The sequence below is a fragment of the Melozone crissalis genome, unplaced genomic scaffold (genome assembly GCF_028551555.1).
Source record: "Melozone crissalis strain CALT ecotype California unplaced genomic scaffold, PUWL_Pcris_2 ptg000019l_1, whole genome shotgun sequence".
NCBI classification, from domain to species: Eukaryota; Metazoa; Chordata; class Aves; order Passeriformes; family Passerellidae; genus Melozone; species Melozone crissalis.
Genome location: NW_026535797.1, coordinates 28945925 through 28961934, shown reverse-complemented (window position 1 = coordinate 28961934; position 16010 = coordinate 28945925). Strand labels below are relative to the sequence as shown.

Genomic DNA, 16010 nt, shown 5'->3' with positions numbered 1-16010 from the left:
GCTTAAGGTTAAGCACACCGTGGGGCTTGCTGGGTAAGATTAGCCTGGAGCAGATGTGTGTTCTGCTGATTCAGGCCTTCAAAATATTTAGGCCTTGATTCAGCAAGACTGAATGCTCAAATGTGAGCAGTCCTGCTGAAAGCAGTGGAGAAAACTGGCTGATCAGAGCTGGGCAGAAGGATGGAGTGAGAACATTGAGGTATAAACCTGCTAGTTTAGAAATTAGTTTCATTTGAGGATGTGCACAGAGACAAACCAGCTTTGCAGCTCTTGCCTGTGCTGTGGATGAAATAACATTTCCTCATGATCCCGTGTCGTCCAGCCAGCTTCCCAAATATCAGCACACCTATTTGAAAGCAATTCTGGTGAAATGCAACTGCCTGCCCAAAACAGCGCTCGCTATTTTTTGGATCCTATTTTGATGCCTCAAGGTTTTTATCCCACAGCCCTTGCTGGTGGAAAGGCTCAGCCTGGGCATGGAGCTGGCAGCTGCCCAGGTGGTCAGGCTTGTGTGCCCCTGCAGAGCCAGGGTTGCTGCAGGGACATCTTAGGACAGCACTGAGAAAGGTCTCATGAGACCTCATGGACATCATCAACTGCTCTGTGCATCTGTGGCAACATCTCTAGAGGACAATGCTCTTGTGTTTGGAAGAAATCCCAGCCTAACTAAGCCCAGAGATGGGAAATCCAGCTGAGGGGCAGCCAGGGTGGTCATGAGGGTTACATGGTGGCTTTATTACATGTTAATGTCATCACCAGGATCAGTGTGGAGGCAGTGGGATGCAGGAGTGTGCCTCAGTTTCCACAGGGCTGGGAAGGGGATGCAGGACCTTTTCTAACCTGAAAAGCCCTGAATTGATGCCTCCTAAATGGGGCTGAGGAAGAGCTCTGGGTCTCTGCTGGGATGGGGACTCCCACTTGCCCCCCTCTCCATTCTGAGCCCTGTTTGGGGCAGCGTTGTGTACCAGGGACAGACACACGGACGGAGATCAGAGGAAACAGTTTCCAAAGCTCCGAACTAGGAACAGCCCTTTTCTTGTGATTAAGAGACCAAAAATAAAACGACCTGCACTTATATTCCCAGGCAGGTGAAAAGAATAATTACTTTACAGAGATGGAATTCCTCCATATATTAGAGCCATTAAAAAGAGTAAAATTTGAAATTTACTATGGCACAGAACAAAAAGGTAGTGCAGTTAGAGATAATGAAATCCTTACTTGCCACTAATGGAAGAATTACTGTTGTTAAAGACCCCTTCATAAATAATTGAGAAACCAATTATACAGTCTTGGGGACTAATTTATCCAGGAGCAATGCAGACCATGTTTTGCCATGGAATGAGTGGCACGAATTCTCTGCTATAGCTCGCTGCTGCTCTGCAAAGAAATAGTAAAAAAAAGAAAGAGAGAAAGAAAAAGAAAAAAAAAATGAAAGAAACTAATGTACTTATTAATCAGGAAATGCATTATCAGTAATGAGAGATGGGTGTCCATGTATCTGAATTCAAGGCAGTGTTGCTGATGTTTGGATGGCTGCATTAACACGCCAGTTAGTTGGGCTGTGTGCCGTCAGGGGAGCAGGGCTGGCGGCCGGGGCTGTCCCCCCGACCCCGGGGCTCGGCGGATGGGGATCCCCGCTCCTTCTGCTCCGAGCTGCCCCGGGGAAGGGGCCTGGGCCGGGGGTGCAGCCCGGGCAGCACCCTGGGCCGCTTTGGTACAAAAATCCTTAAACGAAACAAGGTTTGGGGCAGTTTGGGCGGTGTGTAGCCGGCCCCCGGCTGCCCCGCACGGGTTTAGCGGTACGATGAGGTGAGTCCCGCGAATGGGCTGTTCGCCCGGAGCTCCCGGTGTGCATTAAATCCCCCCGGGCACATCCCCACATCGGGCTCCGTGTGGGAGAGATCCTCCGGGCACATCCCGGGGACAGGATTCGGTGTGTGGGGAGCCCCCACGGGGAACATCCCGGGTTCTGTGTGTCCGGGATCCCTTGTCCTGGCACATTCCGGTCCTGGGCTCGGAGTGTCCCGGATCCCCGCTCCTGGCACATCCCAGTGGGTTCCAATGTGTCCCGGATCCCGGCACATCCCGGTATGTCCCGGATCCCCGCTCCTGGAACATCCCAGTGGGTTCCAGTGTGTCCCGGATCCCGGCATATGCCGGTGTGTCCCGGATCCCCGCTCCCGGCACATCCCGATGTGTCCCGGTGCCTCCCGGATCCCCGCTCCCGCTGTGTCCGGGCCGGCGCGGTGCCGGCGCGGGCCGCCAGGCGGCGCTGTGGGCGGGCGCGCGGCCCGTCTCGGCGCCGGCGCGCGGCGGGCGCCGCCCCCTGCTCGGGCGGCGGCGGCGGCGGCGCGCGCGGGGCGATGGCGGACAGCGCCAGCGAGAGCGACACCGACGGCGGCGGCGGCAGCGGCGGCACCGCGGGGCCGCTGTCGGGGGGCGGCCCGGGCGCGGGGCCCGGCTGCGGCGCTGCGGGCGGCGGCGGCGGCTCCTCGGGGGGCGGCAAAGCGGGCGGGATCGTGATCTCGCCGTTCCGGCTGGAGGAGCTGACGAACCGCCTGGCCTCGCTGCAGCAGGAGAACAAGGTGCTGAAGATCGAGCTGGAGACCTACAAGCTCAAGTGCAAGGCGCTGCAGGAGGAGAACCGCGACCTGCGCAAGGCCAGCGTCACCATCGTGAGTGCGGGCGGCGCCGCGCCGGGCCCGGCGGGCGGGGAGCGGGGGTGTCCCCGCCGCGGGGTGTCCGCGCAGGGCGGGCCCGGCCCCGGCCGCGGCCTCCCCGCCGGCCCCCGGCTGCCGCCCGGCTCGCCGGGACCGGGCACCCCGGGCGGGCCCGGCTGTCACCGCGGCCCGGCCGCGGGGGACGCGCACAGGTGGGGTCGCCCCGCGCCCTTCGCGCCCCCTCCGGCGCCGGGAGGGCAGCGGCGGCGGAACCGGCGAGGAGCCGAGGCGGTTCCCCCGGCCGGACCCGCGTGGCCGCCCGGCTCCCCGCGGGGAGGCGGCCCCGCCGGCCCGCCCTGCCCGGGGTCCGAGCGGCCGCGGCTCGGGGAGGGGCCGGGCACGGGAAGGGCGATGCTCTCCGCTCCCCTGAAGTTTCTCAAAGTAGAGATTTCCACGGAGTTTAAGTAATCTGCCGAGATTACGGATTATCTCTTCAGCCGTCACCTCTTCGGCCACTGTGCAGAAGCGGTGAGCTGCAGGAATAGCGTCTTGCTCATGAGGAAGTGTTTGGTTTGTTTGTAATGTTTTGTTAAGCGCTGTATTTCAGGGTATTTGAAAACTCATTTAAATAAGACTCTTAAAAATAGTGCGAGTAGAGCAGCACTCTGTCCCGGCAAGAGCTCGGCTCCTGGTTCATGAGCACTGTGAGGATAACTTTGAGTTTAACACCATTTTATGTGATGCTGTCAGGCAGGAATCCTCAGTAAAGTGCATATCAAAATACTACAAAAATATTGTTCTGTTCTTGTCTGTGAGCTTGGGAGTTAGGAGTTTAGGTTTTAGGAATTTTTGCTAATTCAGTGGCTAAAGGGATTGTTTAGGTGTTGTTGGTGATGGCGTGTATGCAGAGTAGGTAACTTGCCAAAGACCTGTTAAAGGTAACTCTGATACTGTCCCGAACGTCCTTGCCAGTGCAGGTGGAGATGTTTTAGGCGGGACCAATCCCACCTGTGTGTGTGCACTCTCATCTCGTGGTTTTTCACAGGGGATGCTTTGCTCTGAGCCTAATGTCTGTTTTATTGATACTCAGCTTTTCCATTGTCAGTCCATCTAGCCAAGAAATGGAGCTTGCCTAGGCATACCTCTCATCTGCTCCTAGTAGTAAGCGTTCAGTGTCTAGCAGGATGTGGGCCGGAAGAGCGCATGAAATACAATACAGAAGTAATTTATTCAAGGATGACAAATATAGTGCTAGTCGGGGAAATGTGTGCTTTGTTAATACTTTACGAGAATAGAATGTGCCTTAATTAGGTAGCGGCGGAGTGCCTTCTAATGTTGAAAGGGGCTAAGGCGCCTTGTCAGTCAGACATTTTCTCTCTGCCTGTTAGGAAGGCACAGAATCTTTCTGAACCCCTGGTAGGTGTATTGTTTGTAAACAACTTGGAAAAAATGCTTGTGTGCATTACAGTTCTGGCAGTGTCTCTAGGGACTGATCAGCTTACATTTTCATCAGATTTTAATTTATAAAAAGGAGGTATTTTCCTTAAATCTGAAACTCTGCCTGTTTTTGACATCTTGGATAAAGAGGAGAGGTGTTAGACTTTAATGGCAACCTGTAGGCTGTCTGGAAAACCGACATCTTTAGCTGATACTGTGGCTTTGGTGTGCTAAACTGTGTACACGACTGAGTAAACCACTTCTAATTCAGCAAGCAGCAGAAAAAAATAAATGCAAAACATAACTTTTTTTCAGGCCAGTGAGACCTTGTGCTGTGATTTACATAGTCCATAAGGTAAACACATTTGCAGTCAGAATACTTTGTAGTGTGGCTCTAGTATGTAGGTGACTGGAGATGAGCTTTATTGGAGTGTTGAAATATGTGCCATTCGCATGTCAGAGGAATAGAAAATTTTCTGATTGTCTGCATTGTGCTTCTAAACCCTTTTCAGTTTGCTCCTCCACCCTCCAGCTCCTCGCAGCGTTGCTGTGCTGACAGACGGGCGCTTTGTGTGTTTCCTGTTGCAGGCATTGTAATGACACAAATCAGCTTTGATTTTTATCAAGAGTCGAGGACAAGCTGTGAAGCACAAATGGACCTGACAGGTAGCCAAAATAGCAGGTGAATGACTAAACCTGTGTGCTGTAGGTGAAGGTGACTCCTTGAACCACACAGCTCTTCATCTGCAAACCTTTCACTGGTCTCCTTTTTGAGTTTTTTTGTGCAAGGCCACAGCGACTTTACTTTCTGCAGCTCCCACCATTGTCTCTAATGATTTTGAAAATTTTCCCTTTAAAGTTTGCCAGTGATGGTCTTCCTCCTACCTCTTGTGTCCATGCTGGTGTAAGTGTTAATGTGGCATCTCTTTGTGCTTGCAGTATTGTTGGTGTCAGCATGGATATAGTCAGTTTAGGAATTACCTAAATTGCTTGCCCCCACAGGATCTTATTAGTTGTATTTGTAGTTCACCCTTGTGTCATAGGGTTGAAAATAAAGTGTTAATTAAGCACAGGAGACCTACATTAAGTAGTTGCACTTGGAAAACTGACTGAGAAAGGTGTTGGCTTGGCAGGCTTGTGTGCTCACTAGCTTCATATGCACTCCCATCTAAAACATGTGAAAACAAATGCTGCTTTCAAGCTGAAATTGGTGAAGCCAGCTTGGACTAAGCGTACACCCAAAAATATGTGCGAGCTGTACTGCTTCCAGTAGCCTGAAATGCAAATGAAGTTATGCTGCTGTTCATGTGCAAGACTGTGAAAGTAAGTAAATATATGTGATAACTTTATCTCACCTGCTATTATTGGTAACAAACGGTGAGAGAGGGAGCAAAGCAGGGAGAAAGCTGGGGGGTATTTCAAGTGCTCTCTGGCGGTGCATTACATCAGAAGGTGCAGTTTCAGATGAGATATTAAGGAGAAATTGCAGAAATGACTAAGATCACTCGAGCCATTTGCAGAGGGTTCATTTATATGTATTTAGCAACCTCAATTGTATGATCTCATGGTGTATTTCTGCAAGGTCTTTTTTAGGAAATGGAACGGCTGGTGCCTAGGTTGGGGAGAAGCAGGCGCCTGAAGATCTGAGATGCTGTGTGTTTGGGATGAGAAGCAGTGAGTTTTGCTTATAGTTTGCACTACCAGAAGTGGATTTCCTGTGTGAATTTCCTTAGTTCTTTGGTGAAAAAGGTCTACCAAGGAAATGTCCTATTTAATGGGCTAAACCTGGGACAGCACAACTTCTCTAGTTAAATAAGAGTGCCTTCAAACCCGGGTGGTGGGGTGACTGCTTTTCAAAAGAATGAATTGCTGCATGTAACAAAAGCTGAAATACTTCAGTTGGGTGTAGGTATGTATTGGTCAGGAAGTTTCTTTTGAAGTTGGTAGAATTTGGATTTTTACCTCCTTTTTTTCTGCTCTTCTGTATTTAATGTAACCAAGCCATCCTAAATCAGTGAAAGCCATGTAACCTTTAGCTGATACTGGAAGCATTTTGGTGTTCTTTGTTATTGCTTTGAACTGGCAGGCGTCATATGAAGGGAATGCTTCTAGGAACAAGAGGAGTTTTAGTCCCTGACTGCTACATACTTTCTCTAGAATGTTAGATTTGGTAATTTATCTCATGTAAATTGACCTACTATACTGAGACATTTTCTTTGGAGTTAGAAAATTAAAATATAGCAAACCTTATTCTGTTACTTAGTTTTTTAACTGAGGTGAAGATAAAGTATTTGAGAAGCATTAATTTTAAAATGTTCCCACTCCAAAATGCCTGGTGTAGCAGTTTTAGTACATTCTAACATTTTACAAGAACATATTTCTTTAATTTTCCCTGATTTTGCTTTGTAGGGATGAGAATTATCCTAGAATTTGTGGTGCTGTGTGGATCCCCAACAGGATCATCGGTTCGGATGAGCCAGTCTGACCCGAAGTGCTGATGGCATATGCTGGCTTTTGTGAGCTTGCCATGAGTTCTCACTGTCTGTAGTGCCTCTTGCAGCACCTTCTGCCAGGGAGCACTGGGACACAGGACTGCTGCAGGTTGTGAGTGGCAGTATTTTACTGTGAGACCTCTGCTGCCCTTGTTCCTGTAGCTAAACCTGAGCTCTGCACCTTGGCTCCCAGCTTAACTCTTGTCATTCCTGGAGTGCTGGCAGAGGGCAGTTGCATTTCCTGGCTTTTTGGCCTCCTCTGCCATTCTGCAGAGCTGTGTGAACAGCCTCCCACCTGTTGAGAGGAACAATAGAAAAAAAAGCCTTACTCAGCTCCTATTTCCTCACCCCCTACTTAAATCCTGAACAAAGTTGTTGCTTTCAATAACAGCCATCTCCTGAAAGCAAACAGGCTTTGTGATCAGAAAAATCCTGTGTGCTATTGTGACCTGTTAGAGTTTTCCCAATGACAACCAGATTTGGATGCTGGAAATAATTCGAATTTTGCATTTTGTTCTCAATGAAGTGTGCAGAGGGATCTGTGTGTGTGCATGAGATCTGCTGTTGAGGGTCTTCATGAAAAATGTCAGCCTAGACAGATAGTTTGGGGAAAAGAATGGGTGTGCTGTTTTTTCAAAAATCTCCTGCAAAAATGCTTTTTTTTTTTCTGGAGTTTGCACCAGAATTTCAAGGCAGAACACCTGTTCCAGTACAGAATGTGTCTATTAATAGTAGAAGAAAAAGGGCAGGATAGTCTATCTGAACTGAAATAGGAATCTTTAAAAGGTGCTGATAAGGGCACAAAATCAATTAGTAGCAGAGAGAGGTAAAAAGCAAACCAAGAAAGCAAAAATATTTTTACAGAATGTATCTGTGAATCTGTTATTTACTCTTGATTTTAAAGTAGGTCTTGCTTGTGTGAAAAATACTCTCAGTTCTGTGATGTCTTTTGTAGGTGTAAGAAACCTACTTGGGGCTTTTGTATCCTGCTATGTCATTTATCACTCCAGTTTGTAGCTGGACTAAGCTGAAATTAGCTCAAAAATAACTTATTTTAGAAATGCTTTGCTTACCTGCTTTTGCTAAGATTAGCAAATCCACCCACCATGGAAGTCCATCCGAAATTTTTCAGGCATGTTTTTTCCAAGAACAGGCATGTAGGATATTACTGTCTGGTATTTCAGTTTTACATTCCCTTCTGATTCTCAAGAAGGTTCTGTTGAACTTCTACAAGTGTCTGCAAAGGAAAAAGGAAGTTCAGTAATGCCCTGTGGTGTTATCTGCCTTGGCCCTTGGGGTGGCATGGTCAGAGCCCTGCTGCTTTTGCTCCATGGCTGGTGAGCCTGTAGTAGGAAGGTGTAATGGCATCTGCTTCCCTTTGGTAGTTACACACAGCTACTGGCATATCCAATTCCCAGACAAAAACATCATCCATGTGCTGTTAACAGAATGTCACTGGGGTGTGTTGTAGGCCTTCCTGAATGCTGTTCAAAATACAAACAAAAACCACAGAAAAAGTCCATGTTTCTGAACTTAATTCAAATATTAATCAACAGGAATGCTTGTACTTTAAGGGAGTTTAAGGCTTCAGAGGTTTATGTAATCATCTGCTTTAATTTTTGTCACATGGTTTTGTGAGTTTTTTCCACACTGAACCTTGTAACTAACCTTGAAATGTGTCTTTGAGAAGTGTATCCAGTTTTAATTTGAGGACTTGAAGAATGACTGTGCTTGGAAAGGCTTTGGTGTCCTGCCTCCCGTTCTTCCCATCAGTTTCATCAAGGCTGAGCTGTTGGTTCCTGCTGTGCCTTTTGGCTGGGTTAATGAGTATTCTGAATCCTCTGCTTTGTCCTCATGAAGATACAGACTGTAACAAGCAACTTTAGTTTACGTTGACAAACTAAGCTAAGCTCTCAGGCTCTGAGATGCTGAAATCCAAAGTGTTGAATTATATACGATGCACTGGTCTAGTCTAAACATCCTTTCCTGCTTCAAATTTCCACAGATGTTTCTGATAGCTTCATTTGGAACTTTACTTGTTTTTTTCTCAGCCAGTGTGGTCAGTTGTCTTTAATAGCTTGCTGCTGTGTGCTTTGGCTATTGTGGCAGAAATAGAGTTGCACACCTGTACCTTGTTCAGGTCTGATTTGTACTGCTGGGTTGTCCAGTAGCACTTGGTTTAGAGCAGAGAATTAATTAATTATGTAGGGAATATTTTAAACAACACCCTGCTTAGTACATGGTGGTGAAATGGAACTTCCCACTCATGAGTATTTTTGAGGTCAGCAAGCCACTTTGGAAATCCTGATGTATACTTTATTTTATAGCCATTTTAAAAAACGTTTGCCATGTATTACTAAATCAAAAACTCATATGGGTGTCTTATACACACCCTACACCTTTGTGGTTATCTTTATTACAAATAGTCCTTGGCTGAAAGATGAAGATTTGCTTATCTGCCACAACTTGTTCTCTATAAAACCATGCTGAATGACCTGTTTAATACTTCTGTCCTTTATACTGTAAATTAATTTGTTTGCAGTATTGCCATTGGGTTGATACCAAACTCTGATAACCACCTAGTTTTGCTTGCCTTTAAATATTATACAACAACTATACTTTATTATCAGTTACTTTATGTGACGTTCCCATATTTAATAATGTTGAAATGTCTTCAGTCAGTAGGCATACTGGTATATTGCTCTGAATTACTTTGGGGATGAAAGTGAAATAAAGAACTGAAATTGTAGAGTGCATTTGGGAAATTTTAATAAGGCAAAGTTCTTGGTATTTCTGTGGGCTTACTATTCTGCATAGAAAGTAATTTTACTTCTTAATGAACTTTCTCATTGAGGTTGTATCATGAATTCTGTGTTAGAACTGGTTACTAATCAGCTTTTATTTTAAGAATAGTCTTTATTGTCAGGTTTGAACATTTACTAAGGCCCATTCTTTCTTGGTGTGTCTCCAGTGACTTAAAAGCATTTTGAAGGAGAGGTTGCTTTGGTTTTTACTGCATTTTACACCTAACAACAGGTTTGCTTTCAGTTGAAGAAAAACCAGTCATATGTGCTCCTACTGTATATCTTCCAGACATTTTTAACCTCCTTTTTAGTCACCTGCCCAACTGACTGTTGAGTTTTGAATTATTCACATCAGCTGCTTTAGTAATCAGTATTGAGGTTTTTAGGGCTTTTAGTGCTGTTGCTGATCCCAGTATTAGAAAGCTAGTATGGACCAGATTTTAGCATAGTTTTCAAATCCTGGAAGTTCTGTATTTCATTTTAGTTGTGGTTTTGACTTGAATGGAGCTTGAATTTTAATACTGATTTCAAAGGATGAAGGAAAATTATTTCACTTTATTAAACTCTTTTTTTTTTTTCCGGGGTAGGTAGGTGGTCGTCTGTGGTTTTCTTGCACTTGTTAATTCTGTTTACTTGTTCTCATTGCTTGTTTCCTCCTGCTGCTGATACTGACTTTAATGTTGAAGCTGCTGTTTTCCAAGTTGTTGGTTTTAAGTGTTGGTATACATGGGGTGTATTTTCAGCTACACACTCTTAGTGCCAAAGCTCCTTGTAGTAATTGAGCAAATAATACTGGTCTGTGGTGAGAAGTTTATGCATCTGCTGGAGACTTCACAAAAGGTTTTCTTCCCACTGCCCCTCATAAAGTGTGCTTGGGGGGATCCCAGGTGGGGACTGGAAGCATTGCAAGCCACTGAAATGGTGACTCTATGGCAGCTGCAAACAAGATGATCAGGCAGCTGGGCTTGTGGGGTGCTGCAGGACAATGGAATGCCAGTGTCTCACAGACAGACCTTGAAATGTGATTGAAACGAAGAAATGAGGCAGTGCTGTCCTTCACAGGAACGAAAATGGTCAGCAGTAGACATCTCATGTATCTCAGCATAGCCTTGTAAAAACAGTGAGAGAAACAGTTGCTTTGCTGCTCTTTTTTGGGCAGGGGGGTAGGAGGAAGTTGCTGAATTTAGCAGGAGATCAAGAGGTGAATTCTTTCAGTCTTCTTAAAGAAAAAAAAAACAGATGAAGATGAAGTAGGAGAATAGGGACAAAATGTACAAATTGAATTATGCACAGGGTTTGGGGTTCAAACAGAATGAATGGAAAAGAGACAAAGACATGCTCTAGAAGAGAGGCAAAAAATACAGTATAAAGCAAGCTCCCCTGGATGTGTAACAGGAAATATTCTTGTGATGTCTTGCTTCCAACGCAGCAGCCTGGGGATGGCCAGAAGGGAACATCTCAAGTTCCTGTTCTCCAGTCAGGTCCTTCTGTCTGACTGAAGATGTGTCTTGACCTTTAATTAGGTAGTGTGTTAGTGTCCCATTTCAATGTATGGGATGGAGAACAAAGTGAAAATGACAGGCAAGACAGTTGAGGTGAAGTATTCCACGGTAAAAATGGATCTTAAGTGGGGAACTCTGAATTACAGGTATGTGGGTTTCACATCTCTCTCTGTGGGGTGCAAGGGTTACTTGATAAAAGCTGAAGCAATTTTTATAGAAATACTGAAGCAGTTTCTAATCCTGGCCCTTGAGTTGTAATTATTTCAATTATTCAGTTAAAATACAGGCATTGTAGGCTAATTGGTGTCTATGGGGACGATCCTTTCAGCTCCTGAGAGTGCTCTATCCCTTCATGCATTCCCTTGCAGCAGTTTTTTTTCTGGAAAAGTAGGTATTTACTCAGCTCAGCTGATAGTCTAACTGATAGAGAAACTCTTCACATAAGGCTTCACTTCCTCTCTCAACTCTGAATTTTACTTAGTTTGAAATCTCTAATATTACACGCAGTCTGGTCTTAGTTTGGGGAGGGCTTAGTGAGGTGGATGAGCATCTGTTCAGCCCTGCTGTAGATGGAAACAGCCTAGCAGTGTTCCAGCTGTCTATGAAGTTTCCTCTAATACTTTAATTTTTTAAACTGCCTAAAATGTGATATTTCTGCTTATTACTGTAAAGCTAAGGCCTTTTTACTTCCCTTGATGGTGGTGGTGCTAATCATACCTAAAGCTCCTACCACATATATAAATAATTCCCACCATGATATGCTTTGGTCCTGAGTGAAAGTATAAATGTTTCTGAACAAGTCAGACATGATAAAACCCAGCAATGTTTAGCATGCCAGAATATGAAGTTATACTACTTTCTGTGACTTACAGTTGAATTTCTACTTTCACCAGGTGGTGGGATTTCCACTTTGTTTTGCTTCATTTTCAAATAAACAGCAAAAGCCACTATTACCAAATTTGCAAAATGTAGGGTTTCAACCACCACTTTTGCAAGAGCTTTAAAGGGTATGTGTTTCTCACATCTGTTAAAAATGAACTCTAGACATTTTGTCGTGGACCGTGTTGCCAGGAATTATTAACTAGGCAAAACCTCTGTCCTCACAGGCCATGAAATCCTGGTTGTGTCAAGAAGAGGGACACTCCCAAAGTCAGTTTCACAGAGTAAATTAAACCTGAAATCTAGATATGCAGAAAATCCCTTTTCTCTGATTATTGATACATGTAACTGGATTGTCCTTGCTCTGTAAGTGGAAAGTTGGGTAGGCATTTCCTAAAACTTTCTCTGTGTCAGATCTACTTCCTCACTTCTGCATAGGAGGAATATTCAAGGATGATTGCATTCCTTCACATCCTGAAAATCTCTGTTTGTAGGGGCCAGAGACAGAGAATACAAAGATCAAGGATATATTTTTTCATATTCCTCATCATATTTTCATACACTACACATTGATAAACTTGTTTTTTGCCTCAAAAGCTTGGAAAGAGATTGCTCTTTGGAATACTGTGATAGGTAATGTAGAGAAGGAAAAAACCCCCAAAAAACTACTCATTGACTCCTAGGAGAGATAAGTAGAAACATTCCTTTTTCTGTAATGGAACTGGAGCTAATGTGCCTTAACAGTGGGTTGGACAGTGTTGTGTTCACTTTGTGAATATGTTGGTTTGGTTGAGGAAAAGGTATGATTATAATTAATAACAAGTTTCATCTCCAGCTCTTGTTAATCACTGTGAAAGTGTTTCTCTGGAAATTCAGTTTGTGTAAAAGGAAATTGGGAGAAATTTTAACCCTCTTAAGAGGTTGTTTGTGTTGAGTGGCTAAGGACACCTTGCTACTGTGGGGAAAAACATTGCCATCCCTAATGATTACCTAAGCTGTATTTGCATTTGTCATATAAAACAAACAAACAAAATCCCAACAACAGTCCCATTTCCTGCCTCTCCACCAGCAAATAAAAAGGGTTTAAGAGTTTTAAAGACAGTTAAGAAATTACAGGGTGAGCATCTACAGTTTGAAAGCCCCATAAATGGATCTTTATCTGGTGGTCTTTATCCTTAGTTTTAGATAAGGAGAACAGGTTGATTGATGTAGATATGCCAGAGGTTATAAACACTTGAAAGAAGGATCTACAAGTGCTGAAAGCCACTTTTACCTAGAAGGGAAGGATGGTGAATACACAGGCAGTGGGTGCTCAGGACCCAGTCAAAGTGAGAAAATGTGCAGTTTTCTGCCTGGGAGCAGGGACAGTCACTGCTAATACCTGTGGTATGCAGGTGGCACTCCTTGGCACATGCCATGCAGCTGGAAAAAACTGGGGATAACAGAATTACACTTCAACTCTTACTATGTACTCTGATGAAGAAAAATATGGTTTTCATATTTACATGCTTGCAGTGAGTTACCTGGACCACATGAAGTGAAGTAGGATTTTCATGGAGGTTATTTGTGGGGGGTGACTGTTAAATCTCTGTTCAGTGCTTTCACTTGTGCTCTTTTGCCTTTGAGTAGAGAAACAGCTGTGGCTGCAGAGCTGCTTGTAACAGGAGTTTGCTGTGGTTGCATCTTGAGCAGAAGTGTTATTTTAGAACAGCTCAGTACCTGTTAGCTGAATATACCTCTGAACAGAAGCTGGGCATTAAGTTAGTCACCTAATAGTCTACTCTGCTAAATCTTTTGCTGTTCCTGCTCTGAAATGTTGGGAGTGGGCAGTTTTGAGTTTCCTAATTGGTCAGTTCAGCAAAATGAATTGGTTAATGTGTGGTTACATTGAAGGTAAATGTTGATTTATCAGTGGTCAGAAAATAGACTATAAAACATTTAAAATATGTTAATTTAAGAAGTGTTTATGCATTAGACATGTGATATCAGAATAGTTTGTACTGGGGTGCTACATTCCTTGTAGGTCCTAGCACTAATGGTGGTGTTACTGAGATTTAAGTTGTTGTTACTAGTTTCTTAGAAGCATAACAACCAGGTTTCATTAAATTTGAGCATTGTAGATGCAGGTCAAATAAACCACAGCATTTTAAGATGTGTGGTTATTCCAGTGGTCACATAGGCTGTGGAAAATTATTAACACACACCACCTCCAAAATAGTGTATGCTACAAGATTAGAGCAAAATGATCCTTTTTCTGTCTTTCACATTGACAAGTCTGTGCATTTGAAAATTCAGACAAACTGCACATAAAACTACAAATCTTGTTATGTGTACATGTGCATCTTTGTGATGTTTTTCAGCATTTTTATATTGAGGTTGAGCAAAAGCAAAACCTGTTCCATGTGCTTCTGTTTCCCATTTGTTTTACACTATTGATTAACTAGCAAACTTTCCAGTGCAAAAAATCCAGCTGTGCAGTTAGAAGTCAAAAAGTAAAGCAAAAAATTCTTTCTAGTAGTCATCAGTAAAGGATTAATAGGGAGAGGTATTTCAAACTTTGGTTGTAGAGTTTGCTATGACAGTGTAGCTGTATTTTCCATATTGGCTGAGTTTGTCAGTGCAAGTCTTCAGCTGGGTGCAAGCTACCAAAGATGGGGAAGTCCCTGGCAAAGCACCATCTTCTGGAAGGGATGTGCTGCTGATGCTTTGTGCTGGGAATGGTCCCTTGCCTGTGCTGGGTGCATGGAGGTGTCTCACAGGGTCCCATTTTGGTGCCTTCCTGGCAGTGATTGCATGTGCAGTCATTACAGCTCATCTGAGGAACATTTCTTGTGCATTTTGAAACAGCATTTGCTTGTATGCAGTGAACTTGAGGACTTGGGGGCAGTGGGTTTGTTTGTGCTTATATACATGATACTTATTTAACCCATGCTCTGGAAACCAGTGCTGCTGCAAATGCAGCAAGTGTAGGAAATGTGTGCTGCCTGTGCAGCCATGGGACAGAGGAAGGGCCTCATGAAGCAGAGCCATTTGGAAAGGTCTGCAGGCTAGATTTTATTTTCCTGCTGGGTCATTCCTGCCTTGGCCTGTGACTTCTCTTGGCTCAGGTTACAGCTCTTGTGTGCTGGCAGCAGAGACTCCAACCCTGATAACAGTCTGGGAGCTTGTTCTACATGAGGATGTTTAAGTGAATGAAAAATAAGAGCTATAAAGCATATGTCTAATGAACAGTCAGATTCTTAAGGTTGCCATATTGAGTGTTCAGAATAGGAAGTGTTTAGCATGTGTTTGTACAACCCTGATACTTTTGCCTTTATGGTGCCTTATTACCATATAATCCTTAGTTACATTAAGATTGCATAGCAATATGTGGTCATGGTTAAAGTGCTCAGTAAAAGTTATTGATACATTTTTCTAAGCTCTGTCTTGACATTTTGTCAGTCGCAGAGAGTGTGGCTTTTTCACATGCTGCATTTTCATTAACTACTTAATCTGCCAGTATTTTGATATAATAAAAGCTCTTGAAGGGAGTATACTATTTTTTTTTCTGTTTTGAAGAAATCTGTTTAAATTATTTTTCAATTATGTAAGTAAATTCAGGAATTGATTGTATTAATTATGAAATTCATATAGCTTGTTACACTTAGTTAGTAATTAGCCAAATGCCTTCATTTTATAAATATTTATGCTTGTCAAATGAGCTTGTTTTCATAACTTGCTTATTTCATTTTTACCACTTGTGTGTTTCAGTTGTGCAAGGGTTTCAGGTCAACATCAAAATGCAGAGAAGGAAGTGTGTGCAATGGGATTGCATACCATCAAACAATTTACTTCAATGCTGATGCTGAGATTATTCAGCATGAAAGAGTATCAGTGACTTTTGTGTTTAGGAAGCTGGTTGCTTCTGAGGGTTGTTCTTAAGTGCTCCTGCCAAACCACAAGATGTGTGCACCTGAGTTTTTGAGAGACGATCCCACCAGGCTGCATGAGCGATGTTGAGCTGAAAACGTTTGACTGTGGTTAAAACTGACTTGGGAGAAGAATGCATTTCTTATGTAGTTTGAGTCAGCTCATTTCTCCAGTCAGTGTGCATCTGCTGTGGGTTTGTGTGGCCATGTGTTGGATCACTCGGTGGGCATCGAGGGAAGAGCTGGCTGTGCCTGGAGCTGGCAGCAGCAGGGCTGTGACAGAGGCGTTTGACATGTCTGGCCAAAACCTGATTGACCTTTTACAGAG

General features: G+C 44.1%; 1 protein-coding gene across 1 annotated transcript in view; it reads left to right on the top strand.

Annotated features, from left to right (window-relative positions):
* The first annotated feature begins 2363 nt into the window (after positions 1-2363).
* Positions 2364-16010, top strand: part of CCDC6 (coiled-coil domain containing 6) — a 51139-nt gene continuing 37492 nt past the window's right edge. Inside the window, exon 1 of the mRNA XM_054276829.1 lies at positions 2364-2675. Within this exon, the coding sequence (XP_054132804.1) occupies positions 2364-2675 (312 nt within the window). The remainder of the gene's footprint in view (positions 2676-16010) is intronic.